This window comes from Phacochoerus africanus, chromosome 11, assembly GCF_016906955.1.
Source record: "Phacochoerus africanus isolate WHEZ1 chromosome 11, ROS_Pafr_v1, whole genome shotgun sequence".
Lineage (NCBI taxonomy): Eukaryota > Metazoa > Chordata > Mammalia > Artiodactyla > Suidae > Phacochoerus > Phacochoerus africanus.
The window spans coordinates 1896833-1913685 of NC_062554.1; the positions used below are offsets into that span (position 1 = coordinate 1896833).

At 51.3% G+C, this 16853-nt stretch overlaps 1 protein-coding gene across 1 annotated transcript; it reads left to right on the forward strand.

Annotated features, from left to right (window-relative positions):
* The first annotated feature begins 3256 nt into the window (after positions 1-3256).
* On the forward strand, positions 3257-9881 carry LOC125111339 (NADH-cytochrome b5 reductase 2). The gene is given in 8 exon segments (XM_053743458.1): positions 3257-3610; positions 3811-3856; positions 3859-3882; positions 5964-6070; positions 6334-6396; positions 8200-8379; positions 9396-9616; positions 9683-9881. Coding segments are annotated over 8 exon segments (924 nt in total). The 5' UTR covers positions 3257-3526.
* Positions 9882-16853: the final 6972 nt, after the last annotated feature.

Genomic DNA, 16853 nt, shown 5'->3' on the forward strand with positions numbered 1-16853 from the left:
GGCCCTTGTTTTGACTAAGCATCGTGAAAAATTGTGCGTAAGGGATCTCATCCCACTTTTGTAAATGCTGGCAATAGAAGTCCAATTGAAAAATTGATTACAATTCAGAGAGCCAACTTCTTCCCTCTGCCACTTTGTACTGGGGCCACGTGGTGTTGCAAAAGAAACTAAGCTCTTTGTTAGGGGTGACCCTCGAGGAATTTCCAGCCTTGGAGAATGGAGCTGAGTGATGCGGGGTCAGCACGGAGGGGTTCTTAAATCTAGTCGGTTCCTAGTGGCTTCTTTGTAGGGTTGGTGGCAATGCAGGTCTCACAAGATCTGGTCCACGCCGAGGTGTCTAGGTGCTCTGGCTGAAACCTGGACCCCTTTTAAGTCAATGCCTGGACGTTCCCAGGCCCACTGCGGGGCTGCAGGGGGCGCCTGATGTGGGTGCGTGCTTTCAGCAAGCAGTCCCCAGAGGTAGGGTGCGGGGGGGGGGTGGTGGAAACAGGGGCTCTCTACTCAGAGAAGTTGCCCAGAAAGCCTCTCTGGCATCGAGGAGGGCTTGACCCTGCTCAGTTACAGGTAATCAGACAGGGAGGCTGAATGCACACCTGTCCTATGCTCGCAGCCACAGGGACCCAGGGACTCCGGCAATCAGGGGTCCCTCTTCTTCCTTCCCCGGTTAGACAAAGCGATGTTCCTGAAGCCTGGCAAAATCAGGATTTTAAAGGGCTTGTGTCTCAGAGGAAGGATCCCTAGGGATCTGTGAGGAGAGTCCTGGGAGAGCCCCATCCTGCAGAGACACACACCTTTGCCCCAGGATGGCAGGCTAGAGCAAGAGGAACCCATAGGAGAGACGTGCTTCTGGATTTCTGACTGTCCCCTGGAGGTGGGCACGCCCCGGGGGTGGGCTGTGAGTGTCTATGTCACACCTACTTACACAAACATTTGTTTCTGGTCCGTAGGGTGCCTGCTCCTCTTCCACCCTGGTCCAGGACCAGCCTCTCCTTTCCCAGGAGTCTTCCGTGCTGAGCACCCTAGTGGCCTGGCCGTGCTCAACCCACGCCCGCAGTCACAGCAGGTGTTTCCAAGAGCAGTAGGACAGTCAAGGCCACGTAGGACAGAGATGGAAGCCTCACTCATATCGAGAACAGAGGCTAAGGCTTATGACACCCATGAAGAGATGTGCTAACCGTAGGGCAGGCAGCCTCAGAGGGCTTCCCATCCAGTCTGTCCAGTCCTGTCCCCTTTGCCAGGAGCCAGTCCAACCAGGTAACCAATTGCCCAATCTTGCCCCCCCCTCTTACCAGAACACTGGCTGCATTTAGACAACCAACCCCCTGGTCCAGTCCTCTAGACAGAGGTCTGGCTCCAACCAGATGCCCAGGGTCCTTTCCCTTGACCAGCCAAGCCCTTCGGCACCCCAGCTTTATCGGCTGAAGTGGAGTCAGCGTGTCCAGTGCCGGGCGTCCCCCAGACACTACCCCAGTCTCTAGCCAGCATCCTTACTGTAGACATGCTGGGAGTGAGGGCGTGTCTTTACCTGGGGAGCGCTGCACTTGAACCCTGGCTGCTTTGGGATCTCAGGCTCAATTTAGGGGCCCTTGCTGGCTGGCCCAGAGGTAAAGAACTGGGACCAGCTGCCCAATGATTTAGCCGGCTTTGTCAGCCCTGGGGCAGGAGGCAGGTCTTGAGTTACGAGATGGAAGGGGCCCCACGTTGAACACAAAATTTCGTTACTGAATTAAGTCATATGGAGAGACGCTGCTCAGGCCCTGGTGTAGCCGAGGCTCTCCACCTCGATTTGGGGAAGGTTCTTTTTCTGTTCAGGTTCAAGTAGATGAATAATGAAACCCAAGCTGAGATCAATGTAGCATAAGCTTTACTCGGTGGTCAAGGAATAGAAAAGTGGGAACTAGGTTGACAGATCAGCATCTTACCCATCTTGCAAGACGGACTTATTTTTATTTATTTATTTATTTTTTTGTGTGTGTATCTTTTTAGCTATTTCTTGGACCGCTCCCGCGACATATGGAGGTTCCCAGGCTAGGGGTTGAATCGGAGCTGTAGCCACCGGCCTACGCCAGAGCCACAGCAAGGCGGGATCCAAGCTGCGTCTGCAACCTACACCACAGCTCACGGCAACGCTGGATCGTTAACCCACTGAGCAAGGGCAGGGACCGAACCCGCAACCTCATGGTTCCTAGTCGGATTCGTTAACCACTGCGCCACGACGGGAACTCCAATTTTAAAGACTAAAGATGAAAGGGGGAGGAATGAGGCTCATGATGAGGAAGCATAAGCTTTATTCTGCATAAGAGATACTAAAAAATGTCCACACCAGGGCTGCCTACACCAGCCCTGGAAGGGGCAGGACTTTTCCAGGGAGTGGGGTGCCACCCCTTTTTATCCTTATTTGGCCCTTGATACCTGGTGGTGGCCACTGGTAGGTGTGTCTTCTAACCTGTTACTGGAGGAAAATCAAGGTATGATGAGACTCAAGGTCTGTTGGAGGTCAGATTTGAGGCCATCTTGGTCCCAGCTGGATTTTTGCTTGTTTGTAGCTTCCTTTCTTTCTTTCTTTTTTTTTTTTTTTTTGGTCTTTTTTGCCTTTTCTAGGGCTGCTCCCGCAGCCTATGGAGGTTCCCAGGCTAGGGGTCCAATCGGAGCTGTAGCCACCAGCCTACGCCAGAGCCACAGCAACGCGGGATCTGAGCCACATCTGCACATACACCACAGCTCACGGCAACGCCGGATCCTTAACCCGCTGAGCGAGGCCAGGGATTGAACCCGCAGCGTCATGGTTCCTAGTCAGATTGTTAACCATTGAGGCACGACGGGAACTCCCAGTAGCTTCCTTTCTTATCTCTGGATTCCTAAAGATTTATGTTTCCTTCTGCTAAAGCTGCGGAGGGGGCGGGGGGTGGTGGTGGAGATTTTCAGCAAGGACCCTGCTGCCAGTGGGGGTTGATGGGAGTTGAGCCAAGAACAGCTCTGGCTACAGAGGTACCCACCCCACCCCACTCCTGCCCCCACCAGACCCAGAAGGGCGCTGGGGAAGGCAAGCCCCATCCCTCCTGGCTCTCAGCAGCTCGTTCCCCAGCTCTGTCCCCGGGGGTTGGCGTCTTCATCCCGAATTGTGTATTAAGAGCAATGTCCTAACCCCCTCACCTCAAAGGGCCACTTCCAGGGCTTGCACCCTTGGCCGTACCCAGGATGGAGACAGATGGGCAGCAAAGGCCTGGTGGCATTAGCACTCCCGGGCCATCTGCCTGGGAATCTGAAACGTCTCCTTTAGTCTGATCTGCAGCTGGCCCCTCCCGACCCGCCAGGTCCACCGTAGGCTCAGCCCGCCTCCTGTTTTAGTATCTTTACCTCCGCCTAGTTTCTTTCAGAACAGCCCGCTTCATACGTGCCTTTGGCGTGGGGATGGTGCCGCCGTGCCCGAGAGCCACCCTGCTCACGTTGTGTCTGGTAAGACCCATCCCTGCTCCTGGCCATCACTGTCGTTGGGGTCACGCAGCTCCCGTTGGCTTTGAAGAGCATGAACTCAAAGAGGAAACGTCCTGTCACTTTGCAGGACCCTGAAACCGAGTACCCGCTACCCTGATTGAGCAACAGGTCATGGGTCAGCCCTCCTCGCGATGCCAGGGCCGGGGTTGGGCTGGCTGAGGAGGTGGGGCCGTGCAGTGGGCATGTCCTGGCGTCTAGTTTGGCCCCCGCTGCCTGTGTGTGTGTGCGCTGGGAGCGCCTTCCCCAGGCATCTGAGCTGCCCAGCAAGGCTTCCGGAAAGCTGTCGGAGCCTGCCTGTGGTTTCTGTTTCATTAGCAAATCAACCACAACACCCAGAGGTTCCGCTTTGGGCTGCCCTCGCCGACCATGCCTTAGGGCGTCCCGTGGGTGAGTGGGTTTGGTGTCATCCCCAGGGCCGGGGCCCTGCAGGCGCTCTGCTCCGAAGGGAGGCGCCTCTGCTGAGGTCTGGAGCTTATCTTTCCTGAAGAAGAGAGGTGGGGAGACGGGCTGGGGACCGACCCTTCCCTTTGTCATTGTTCCAGTAGGGCTGACACCAAAGCCGGTCTCACTGAGAACTGCAAACAAGTGAGGCTAAAGTCCGAAGGGCGAAGGTCCCAGTTCCGGCTCCTTGCAGGGCGACCTCAGGGAAGGCCCTCCACCCCTCTGAGCCTCAGTCCATGAACTGGCATTTCCCACTGGTCTTGTTGTGCGGGTTAAGTAGTTGATGTGAAAATTCAGAAACTGGAAACTGCTCTGCACTGGGGTCTCAGACCCACGGCGGATGGGAGTCCCAGCCGTCTGCGAGTTGCGAGTTGGCCCCTTTCTAGTCTGTTCCACCGCCAGGCGGCTGCAGCAGCCTTACTGCTCTGCTAGGCCCACTCCTGACACTGTGCAGCCTGCTGTGCGGCTGGCTGGCCTCATCCACGGCCCCCTTGTCCTGTGCACGGGGGTGGGGGTAGAACTTGACGTCACCTCTTCAGGTGACGCACTGACCCACGAGGCAGCCGGCCTGGCCCTTGAGCTCCCCCTCCCTCTTCACCCGTGGGAGCTGAGTGTCCACTGCCCTCCAGCCCCTGCCTGGCTTGCAAGGCCAGTCCTACTGGCGAGAAGGCTAAGGAATGAAATGCTTTGAGAAATCAAACTTGCTAGAAAGTGCCGAGACCTCTGTCTCCTTGGCCCTGGGGCGGGCAGTGCCCAGTTGGCAGGACGGGCTGATTTCAGGGTTTCTGGGGGAGTCGGCTGCGAAGACTCAGGCTGCCTGTGCTGGCAGCTCTGCGACATGAAGGGGTGAGAGGCGGGCCCTGTGGGGCCCTCTCTGGGGCCACTCCCAGGCCAGGCCCAGCTTGGTGCATCTGCAAGAGCCTCTCTGGGGCTCCTAGTCTCAGCCTGGTTCTCAGCAGGAAGCTGTTTCAGGTGTTTATTGCCGGGATCCCAGTGCCCAGCCAGGCCGTGGCTGGTCAGTGAGCCGTCCCTTCTGGGCCCTCCAGCCTCAGGGCCCCTCCCCCTTTCCTCCTCCCCTCCCGCCCTCCATTTCTCCCGAGGCTCTGTCCGCACCTCCCATCCCTCCGTCCTCTGCCCACACAGCTCCTGCTCCCTCGGGCGCTCTGGGCCCTCAGCACCTCGTGATGGAGCTTCTCCCTCACGGCTCCTTGCCTTAGTCACCAGGGTCGTCCGTGTCAGATCCCATAGGAACCTGCGTGGCCCAGCCCATCCCGTGATGCTGGGAGGTAGCCATGGCCCGTAGGCCTCTGGGCACCCCTGGGCCATCTGTTTCTACCCCAGAGGGGCAGAATTACACGAAGTTCAGAATTCGATGGCTGCCCTTCAGCAGAGCCATGGACCAGGGAGGCGCAGGGCTCCTGCTGGAGCTCGTGGTCCGTGGGGCCCCGTGGGCCTGCAAGCCCAGGCCGGCCCTGGGCCAGGCAGCCGGACACAGACCAGGGACTGTGATCCCAGCACAGACCCCGGGGATGCATCCCGTTTAGGAAGAAAGGACTGTGAAGACAGCGTATTTCACTTTAAAAGAGAAACACCTTTCTGTCACGTTTAATACCCAGCCTCCAACTTTCATTAGCTCTTCTGGCCCCACAGGCCAGGGCCCTTTGACACAGTGAGCTCGCACTGACAAGTAGGCTTCCGGTACGGGACGCTCACAGCTACCCTAGGGTGGAGTCAGGGCAGACATAGAGGGCGAAGGGACGTGTCCAGGGTTGCACAGGGGGGACAAGGGCAAGCCTGGGATCCAGGCATCCTGGACTTGGGCTCCTTCCCTGCTTGGCCCTCCTCCCATGCATCCTGCCTCCCCATGGACCCCTCCTCCCTGCGCACCCGCCTCCCAGTGCACCCCTCCACCCATGCCCCCTGCCGCAGTAGGCACCCCCCACCCTCACCCTCAAGCTCAGTCCTTTAGAGAATCCTGGTCCTGTCAGGCTGCCCTGCTCAGTCTTAACTCTGTGCCTTCTCTCTAGGTACATATGTTCACCTCTTGGCCGAAACCGATAGTGTCTTGGTGGTCAGGGCTTACACGCCTGTGTCCAGTGGTGATGATCTGGGCTTTGTGGACGTGATTATCAAGGTAAGTGATGCCTGCCATGTCCAGCTCATGAGCCTGTTTGGGGTGACAGGTGGAGAAGGACACGTGCCCTGGACGGGGCTCCCCAGCGGCATCGCTTAACAGTGAAGCTGACGACCTGGTGATGTCTCAGGGTGTGGGGTGAGGGGACGGGGCTCACAGAGCTTAGAGCTCTTCATGGCCCCTGGTAGCAGGCATATTCTTGCGGCACGTGTGGCTGCGGCTTCAGGTCTGAAGGTGTGACATCCACGCTGCCCTATTTCCAGATCTACTTCGAAAACGTACACCCCTAATCATCCAGATGGGGGAAGATGACTCGGCACCTGAGAGCATGAAAACTGGGGACCCCATCCTTTTCAAGGCCCATCTGGACGCCCGTTCTATCGTGGGTCAGGTCCTGGGGGGGAGGGGGTTACCTGGGACCTCAGGCTGGGAGGAGGGAGATCCTACAGCCGTCACGTTGTTATAGCAAACTCCTCAGATTTGAGTCACGTGGGCTTCATGCAGCCCCTCACACACCCGCTCTGTGAGGTTGTAAGCATCATAAAGGCACGGGAATGATGTGGCGCTTCCCCATCATGGTACACCTGGTACATGAGAAGCATTCGCTGCTGCTGAAAAATGGAAGATGGCTGAGTGGCTGGATGGGTGGAAGGAAGGGTGGAAGGGTGGGTGGAAGGATGGATGGAAGGAAGGAAGGATGGAGGGAAGGATGGATGGATGGAAGGATGGAAGGAAGGAAGGGTGGATGGAAGGAAGGATGGATGGATGGATGGAAGGAAGGGTGGTTGGATGGATGGAAGGAAGGATGGAAGGAAGGAAGGGTGGATGGAAGGAAGGATGTATGGAAGGATGGTTGGATGAATGGAAGGAAGGATGGAAGGGTGGATGGATGGATGGATGGAAGAGTGGGTGGATGGATAGAAGGATGGATGGAAGGGTGGGTGGATGGAAGGATGAAAGGGTGGGTGGATGGATGGATGGATGAAAGGGTGGGTGGATGGATGGAAGGAATGATGGATGGAAGGGTGGATGGATGGATGAAAGGGTGGGTGGATGGATGGAAGGAATGATGGAAGGGTGGATGGATGTGAGGGTGGATGAATGGATGGAAAGATGGAAGGGTGGGTGGGTGGAAGGGTGGATTGATGGAAGGATGAATGGAAGGAAGGATGGATGGAAGGGAGGAAGGATGGATGGATGGATGGACAGGTGGGTGGAAGAATGGAAGGGTGGATGGACGGATGGAAGAGTGGGTGGATGGATAGAAGGGTGGATGGATGGAAGGATGAATGGAAGGAAGGAAGGATGGATGGATGGATGGACGGGTGGGTGGAAGGGTGGATGGATGGAAGGATGAATGGAAGGAAGGATGGACGGGTGGGTGGAAGGGTGGAAGGGTGGATGGGTGGGTAGAGTACACTCATCCGTTGCTCACACACTCACCACTCAGCCATGCCATGTTAGAGAGTGCTGGGTGCTGTTAGGCCCACCCTGACTTCAGCCTGCCTCCCTGCCCCAGAAGAAAAGGTCCAGTTTTTCCTCAAGGATGTGTTTTGGGCACCGGAGAACTGGGGCTGGCCGAGGAGCCCCTCTGGCTTGCTCCTCTGCCTTGAAATGGTGCGGCGCTCCCTTAGGTGGACTCACCTCCTGGGAGTCTTCCAGTGATGTTTGCAGGTTCTCAGGCAAGAGCTGTGGACCTCAGAAGTATCCTGTGTTTCCAGGGAGGTTTACAGTCAAACCATACTAAGCGAGAGAGTCTGAAAACAGACTGGCCCGTCACTTGGGAATGATCGCTGGGGCACAGGTAAGAGGCGACGGGGCTCCCTCCCTGGGGAAGGAGTCATCTATCCTAGAAGGGTGATGCCAGACCTTCCATCCCTAGCTGTTTGTGATGGGAGCACAGGGTTAATGTCTGGACGCTGACTCTGTGAGCCTTGTCCCCTCATCCTGTGAGCTGCCCCTGGAGCTTCCCAGGCAGGCTGGGAACATGCAAGAGGCTGGGAGCCAGGCTGGGCAGGCCCATGCGTGGTCTCCCAAGGGCTCCTGGGTGCTGTTGAGCCTAATGCTTGGCACCCCTTGAAAATAACACCTGAAAGATGAGAGCAAACACGTAACTACGATGAGCCCAGCACCACAGCAGATGCCTTGAAAGCAGCCCATTTACTTTCATTTCTGCTTCACAAATGAGGACACTCAAGAGCTCCGACTGGGGTGAGGGAGCCACTACCTGCGTGGCGGGCATCGCGCCCCTGCTGCAGCTCATCCGCTGCAGCACCAGGACCAGGACCTCCCTCATCTCCGCCAACCAGGTCAGTTCTGAGTCTGCCGTGAGGGCGGGGGATGTCCCACTGTTGGCTGAGTGGGGCCTCTGCGTGCCCCCGGCCCTCAAATCGCCGAGCTCCTGCTGCTCGGGCCCCAGGGCTGTGGAGGGGCTCACTGGGCACGAGTAAGGTGGCCGGAGAAGCCGAGGCCAGGCCTGGTTTTCCATTGTTCCTGTTTTTTAAGCTCTCTTTCCTTAATACAAAAGTCTGGGCTCTTCCCAATCTAAAATCACAGATGCCTTTAGTGGAAATTTCAGAAAATTCAGAAGCATATAAATATTTTACTTTTTTTGGCCTTTTTTCTACTCCTTGCTATACTGTCACAATTACGTATGTGTTGTGCATATATACGTCTTCATTTTTAGTTTTTTTCACGCCACATTTTCTTCTCATTAAAACCCTTTATATTTTCATCTGTATCAAGTCACACCATCATTTACTAAATCTTCTATATTCAGGTTGTTTCCAGTTGTAAATCGTGAATGAGAGATGAATAATTATGTCTAGGCTCCACCACTAGATCTTCTTAAACAGAATCCCAGAAGTAGAATTATTGGGATGGGCCATGATGCGTTTTAAGATCCGAGTCCTGAGTGTGGTATCTCAGAGCCTGTGTCTCTGAGGTCCTCGGGCTTTGCTCACTGTCCCCAGCATAGGCTCCGGCCTCGTCCTGCCCTGTGGCTCTCCAGGGCCGGAGGCGGAGTATATGGTGCCACGTGTGGCCACCTTCGTTCTCCTGCTGGGGATCCCGGGCCAGTGGGCTTTGCCTGCCTGGTGCTCAGCTGTATCAGTTGGGGCTGGGACCCAGTGCTCAGCCACAGCTTCCCACCCGGAGGGCCGACACCCACCGTCTGTGTCCCCAAGAGGGGTTGGTCATGTGGGAGCCTCCCAGAATCTGCTGTGCACATTCCAGCTGGAAAGAGGCAGCAGGAGCAGGAATGTGCTGACCCTCGGAACAGGGTCAGCCCCTGGGAGGGGCACAGCTCAGGTTGCTTCTTTTCTAGACTGAGGAGGAGATCTTGCTGAGAGAGGAGCTTGAAGAAGTTGCCAGAACCCACCCAAAGCAGCTCAACTTGTGAAACACCCTGGACAGGCCTCCTGGTGCTGCAGTCCCCACTGTCCCCAACCCCGGACTTAATCAGGGGCCAGTCCCTGGCTGGGCTCGGAGGCTGAGGCTCCGTCTCTACGTGGGAAATGCAGGCATTGGAGGGAGAGGCGAGGCGGGGTGAGCTGCTGGGGAGGGCAGCGGAGGGCAGGTGTCTGACGCCCCAGTGCCCTCTACACACCGCAGCAACATCAGGGGCCACCGGCTTCCGCACGGCAAGGGACAGAGCATCTGCTGCACTGACTACGGCCACCGATGCTCTGTCCCCATGCCCTCGCCTCGGCCAGGCCAGCAGTCCTCACAGGCAGAGCTCCCCCGCCACCAGTGCACACAGCCCCCAAAGCCTGCACCCCCGCAGGCTGCCTCTCCCGCACACTCTAGCTGAGCCTGCCTTGTCATGCATCCTACTGCCCAGCAGAGGGCGCCACCCGACCGACCTGGTCCCCAGGTGCCATGGCACAGCCCCTGGTCACTGCCCGGATTCCCACCTCTCCTGGGTGGTCTGTCTCACGGTGGTGCTCTCATCTCAGAGCAGGCAGACACCAGCCGGGGCCTCAGAGTCCCAGCGGGGGCTGGGATCTGGGGTGAATACTCAGAGAGCAGCCTGGGTCCCCCCATCCTCCCCGCACCCAGAAGAGCAGTGCTGGAGGCTGAGCCTCGGACGCAGCCCCGTCCCCTCTCCCTGGCCTGAGCGGGGAGGGCCGGAGGCCAGGGCTCAGGGACGTGACCTGGCCTTTTGTTCCTCTGCTTAGTCTCAGACTGGAAGTACAGCTTGGGCTTCATACCGTGGACCTGATCAAGGAGCCCCTCCCTCCCCCTGGGGGTCCACGTTCATCCCGGTGTGCGGGCCCCCGCCCCTGGAGAGACTGGCTGACGCCTCGGCTTGCTCTTCGCAAAGTGGCCCGGTCCTGTTCAAGGTTCAGAGGGCGCTCAGCGTCACCACATTAAGCTGGAAAGTGTCGAGAGAGCCTCCGCACACACCCTTGGGCATGCGGGTACACTGCTTTTGGTGTGGGCCTAAGAAGCAGGTTCAAGAGGCTGGAGACAGAGTGGCTTCTGAGGCCACCTTGCTTGGGGAGGCTTGGAGGCATTCAGTTTCAGTGTCTCTTCCCCATAGTTTAGGGGAAATGCAGTGCAGAGACCTGAGTGTGGCTCTGTGGGGGACCTACTCTCTAGGCCTTAGCCCGCCCTACACGTGGCTTGGCATCTGTGTGTCCTCGGGAGGGCAGAGACTCCAGAGGAACCCAAGGAGGCTTGGCATCTGTGTGTCCTCTGGGGCAGGACTCCAGAGGAACCCAAGGAGGCTCCGTCCGCTCCCAGCAATTCCTCCTGAACCCCCTTTCTAGAGTTCTGTCTTTAAGGTAAGACCTGTTAGAGGCCTCAGGCACCCTCCACATGCACTCTCCTTTCTGTTATAGGAGACCCTGGAAGTGGGAATGGTGGTAAAAATACCCATCAGGGCAGGAGTCAAGGTGGGCTCCAGGAATTCTAGACTCCCCGCTCTTTGCACGACAAACGGAGGTAAGGGGTGCTTCTTCATTAGCAGCCTCTACATGCCAGGCCTTACTCTTCTGTGGTGGGGTAGGGGTGGTTGGTACAAAAACTTCTGAACTTACAAACAAAATCAGGTTCCTAAAGCTATTCCTTAAACCCTTCATATCCCAGAGGGTAAAAAGTGCTCACTATCACCACCTGCTGGTTATAGTCAGGACAGCATGCCGTTGCTTTGTAGCTCTCTATCACCATCTGCTGTTTGTGATCGGGATGGCACCCTATTGTTTTGTTCTCTCTTTCTTTTTAGGGGCGGTACCTGTGGCACATGCGAGCTCCCAGGCTAGGGGGAGAATCAGAGCTGCAGCTGCTGGCCTACACTACAGCCACAGAAACTCAGGATCCGAGCTGTGTCTGTGACCTACACCTCAGCTCATGGCAATGCCGGATCCTTAACCCACTGAGCAAGGCCAGGAACCAAATCTGCATCCTCATGGATACTAGTGGGGTTCATTACTCCTGAGCCACAATGGGAACTCTTGCTTTGTTATCTCTAAGTGGGGTAGAACCACTTCTGCTCTTGATATTTTTTATCAAAATATAGTTGATTTAAAGTACTTCAAGTGTACAGCAAAGTGATTCAGTTCCAGTCTTTTTCAGATTATTTTCCACTATAGATAAGACATTGCATATAGTTCCCTGTGCTATACAGTCGGTCTTTGTTGTTTATTTTATATATTATGGTACATATCTGTTAATTCCAAATTCTAAATTTATTCCCCCCCTTCCCCTTTGGAAACCATAAGTTTGTTTTCTATGCTTATGAGTCTATTTGTATCATTTTTTAGAATCCACATATAGATTATATCATTTGACATTTGTCTTTCTCTGACATATTTCACTCAGTAAGATAATCTCTAGGTCTATCCAGGTTGCTGCAAATGACATTTCATTCTTTTTTATGGCTGAGTAATATTCCATTATATAAATATATCTTCTTTATCCATTCATCTGTTGATGGACATTTAGGTTATTTCCATGTCTTAGTTAGTGTGATAGTGCTGCAGTGAATAGTGGAGTGCATGCATCTTCTTGTAGTTTTCTCCAGACATATGCCCAGGAATGGGATTCTGGGATCATATGGCAATTCTGTTTTTAGTTTTTCAAGCCTCTGCACTATTTTCCATAGTGGCTGCACCAACGTACATTCCCACCAACTACGTAAGAGGATTCCCTTTTCTCCAGCACTTACTACATTTTGATGATGGCCATTCTGACCAGTGTGAGGTGGCACCTCATTGTACTTTGGGTTCGCATTTCTCTAATAATTAGGGATGATGAGCATCTTTTCATGTGCCTGTTGGCCGTCTGTATGTCTTCATTGGAGAAATGTCCATTTGCATCTTTTGCCCATTTTTTGATTGGGTTTTGTTTTTTGATATTGACCTGTATGAGCTGTTTGTATATTTTAGAAATTCCTTGTTGATTGCATTATTTGCAAATATTTTCTCCCATTTCATTGGTTGTCTTTTTGTTGTTTATAGTTTCCTTTGCTGTGTAAAAGTTTTAAGTTAAATTAGGTCTCATTTGTTTATTTTTGCTTTTGTTTCCATTACTCTTAAGAGATTCAAAAAATTGTTGCTGCTGGAGTTCCCGTTATGACAGAGCAGAAATGAACCCAACTGGCATCCATGAGGATGTGGGTTTGACCCCTAGCCTTACTCAGTAGGTCAAGGATCCGGTGTTGCTCTGAGCTATGGAATAGGTTGCAGGTGCAGCTCCAATTTGACCCCTAGCCTGGGAACTTCCATGTGCCACGTGTGCAGCCCTAAAAGGGAAAAGAAAAGTGTTGCTGTGATTTATGGAGAAGAATCCCCTGCCTAGGTTTTTCTCTAGGAGTTTTATAATATCCAGTCTTACAATTAGGTCTTTAAACCACTTGTATTTATTTTCGTATATGGTGTTAGAGAATGTTCTAATTTCATTCTTTTACGTGTAGCTGTCCAATTTTCTTAGCACCACTTATTGAACACACTGTCTTTTCTCCATTGTATATTCTTGCCTCCTTTGTTGTAGAATAGTTGACCATAGGTGTGTGATTTTATTTTTGGGCTTTCTATCCTTTTCTATTATTGATCTATATATCTATTATTGATCATATTGTTTTATGACTGTAGCTTTGTAGTATACTCTAAAGTCAGGGAGTGTAGTTTCTCCAGCTTTGTCCTCCTTTCTCAAAATTGTTACAGCTATTTGGGGTCTTTTGTGTTTCATATAAATTAAAAAATTTATTGTTCCAATTCTGCTAAAAATGCCATTGGTAATTTGATAGGGATTGCACTGAATCTGAGGATTGCCTTGGGTATTATGGTCATTTGAACAATATTGATTCTTCTGACCCAAGAATGTGGTATATGTTCCCATTTGCGTCATCTTCAGTTTCTCCCACTGGCATCTTAGCAGTTTCCAGAGTACAGGTCTTTTACCTCCTTAGGATGGATTTATTCCTGGGTATTTTTTTGTTGCAGTGGTAGACAGGATTTCCTTAATTTCTCTTTTTTATATTTTATCATTAGTGTATAGAAATGCAACAGATTTCTGTTAATTTTTTATCCTGCAATTTTACCAAATTAATTGATGACCTCTAGTAGCTTCCTGATGGTGCCTTTAGGATTTTCTTTGTATGGTATCATGTCATCCACAGACAGTGACAGTTATATTCAATTGCTATGGCTAAGCCTTCCAAAACTATGTTGAATAAAAGTGGTGAGAGGGGCATCCTTGTCTTGCTCCTGATCTTAGAGGGAATGCTTTCAGCTTTTCACTATTGAGAATGATATTAGTTGTGGGTTTGTCATATATGGCCTTTATTATGTCGAGAGAGGTTCTATGCCCACTTTCTGGAGTTTATCACAAAGGGATGTTGAATTATATGCAAGAATTTTCTCAGCCTATTGTAGATGATTATATGGTTTTTATTTTTCAATTTGTTAATGTGGTACATTACACTCATTGATTTGTGGATATTGAAAAATCCTTATACCCCTGGGATAAATACCAGTTGATCATGGTGTCTGAACTGTTTAATACATTGTTGGAGTAGGTTTGCTAGTATTGCTGAGGATTTTTGCAGTAATTTTTGTTTTTTGTGATATTTTTGTCTAATAGTGGCATCTACGGTAGCTTCATAGAATGAGTTTGGAAGTGTACCTTTCTCTGCAGTTTTTTTTTTTTTTTTTGGAATAATTTCAGAAGGATAGGTGTTTTCTATAAATGGTTGGCAGAATTTGCCTGTGAAGCCATCAGATCCTGGACTTTTTGTTTGTTGGGAGTTTTTAGATTACTGATTCAATTCTAGTACTGGCAATTGATCTGTTCATATTTTCAGATTCTTCTTGGCTCAGTCTTGGTATTATACCTTTCGAAGAATTTGTTCACCTGGGTTGTCCATTTTATTGGTGTATGGTTGCTTGTCTCTTATGATCCTCTGTGTTCCTATGGTGTTGGTTGTAACATCTTTTTACATTTCTGATTTTATTGATGTGGGCCCTCTCACTTTTCTTGATAAGTCCTTCTAAAGGTTTATCAATTTTTTTTTCATAGAACTAGCTTTTAGTTTCACTATTCTTACCTATTTAAATCTCTAATTCATTTGTTTCTGCCCTGATTTTTATGCTTTTTTTTCCTTCTACTAACATTGATTTTTATTTGTTCTTTTCTCTGTTGCTTTAAGTAAGGTTAGGTTGTTGGAGGTTTTTCTGGTTTACTGAAGAAAGATTATATTGCTATAAGCTTTCCTCTTAGAACTGCTTTTGCTTTCTCTCATAGGTTTTTTGATTGTCATGTTTTTGTTTCTAGATACTTTTTGATTTCCTCAAAAGCACATTGTCTAGCCTCCATGTGTTTGTATTTTTTGCAGTTTTGTTCTTTTGATTTCTAGTCTCATAATCTTGTGGTTGGAAAAGATGTTTGATATGAATTTTTCTTAAATTTACCAGGCTTGTTTTGTGGCCTAGAATGTGATCTACCCTGGAGAATGTTCCATGTATGCCTAAGAATGAAGACTGTATTCTGCTGCTTTTGGATGGAAGGCTCTATAAACATCAAGTGGGTCTGTGTTTTCTTATGAATTTTCTATCTGAATGATCTGTCCATTGATGGAGGTGGGGTGTTAAAGTCCACTATTATTGTGTTCCTGTCAATCTCTCCTTTTATGTTAATAATTTGCCTTATGTATTGTGGTGCTTCTATGTTGGGTGCATATATGTATTTATAATTTTATATCTTCTTTTTGGATTGCTCCCTCATCTCATAACCTAGTATATAGTTGGTTGCCAGGTTCTGCCTTGTGCTAATGCTGCTGTTTAGTGGGGCCTGGTCATTAGGTGGTTAGTTGTAGAATGGTAGGGGGGCCGGGTGCTTGTGCTGGCTCCCTGGTAAGTGCAATCAGGGTCCTCTGGTAGATGAAGCCAGATCCTTAGGTTAGTGATGGACTATTGGCAGGCAGAGCTGGTTCCTGGAGTCTAGCTGTAGGGCCCAGGGATCCCAGAGCTTATTTCACATCATTGGTGGACAGGGTGCTGCTTCCTGACACAGCTGAGTAGGAGGTCTGCTGTGGACCAAAGGTTGTGCTGGCCCACTGGTGGGCGGGCCCTCAAAGAGAGATGCTCTGGAGGCTCAATTCCAGTGCTGGACCCTCTGCCCCCCCCCCCAGGTTGGGTAGCCAATTGTAGGGCTCAGAAATCTCACCACTATGGGAACATCTCTACAATAAAACTCTCATTTGTAGGTCACCCCACCCTGGAGGGTGTGGGATTTGATAATATCATGAGTCTGCCCATGCTACCCATCTTGTTGTGGCTCCTTCTTTATGTCTTTAACTGTAGAAGATCTCTTCTGGTATGTTTTGGTCTTTTTCATTGATGATTTTTGATGTCTTCCTTAGAGGAGGTGAGGAGTTTGGGGTCTTTTTACTCTGCCATCTTGGATGCTCTCCCCCCATGCTTGATTTTGTATAATTCTCTTAACAAGTCAGAAATTCTTCAGGGATGAGGAAACTGAGGCTTAGAGATGAAGTTAGTATCCCCAGGTCATTCAGCCAGTAGTAGGTGACAGAGCTGCACATCAAACTGGGTTTAACTGGCAAAAGCTAGTTTTTGCAAAAAAAAAAAAAAAAAAAGGCATAGTAGCAGCATTGCTTGAACTTGGTGTCACTGGGTTTCTCTCTCAATGTATGTGTATGGGGGGAAGTGAGGAGTTACAGGAGGGAGAGAGTGGCCAGAGAATTCTCTGAAGTACAGCAGTGTAGCACCCACTGGGTGGCCTAACACAGGTTGGTCTCAGGACAGCCAGTGGGGGTTGGGGAGGTGACTTAGCCTTTACCCATCCAGGTGAGCCCTCTTCTCAGAAAGACAGTGCTGAGCACTGCACTATGAGTAAGTTCCTACCTTCATATGTTTTTAAACACAAGTCATACCATGCTTTTCCCCTGCTTTAAACCTCTCTTTGCTTTCAGTAGTCCCTCTCTGGACACCCTGTCTTCAAGATAAATTCCAGGAGCCTGGTTTACAAAGACTTTCTTGGTGCGGCTCCAGCTAAACACACTACATTCTTTCTTCCCTGGGCCTCACACTCTGCCCTCCTTCTCAGCCCCAGTGGTTCTCCACCAGAGGTGACACATTCAGGTAACGTCTGGAGACATTTTTGCTTGTCATAACTAGAGGGGTGCTACTGGCATCTGGAGGGAGAAGCCAAGGATGTAGAGCACACCCGATGGCCCATCAGAGAATTATCCAGCCCCAGAGGTCAAGAAGCTCTGCCCTGGTCTTACCAACCTGGGGCATTTCCTCAGATATTCTGGGGTGTT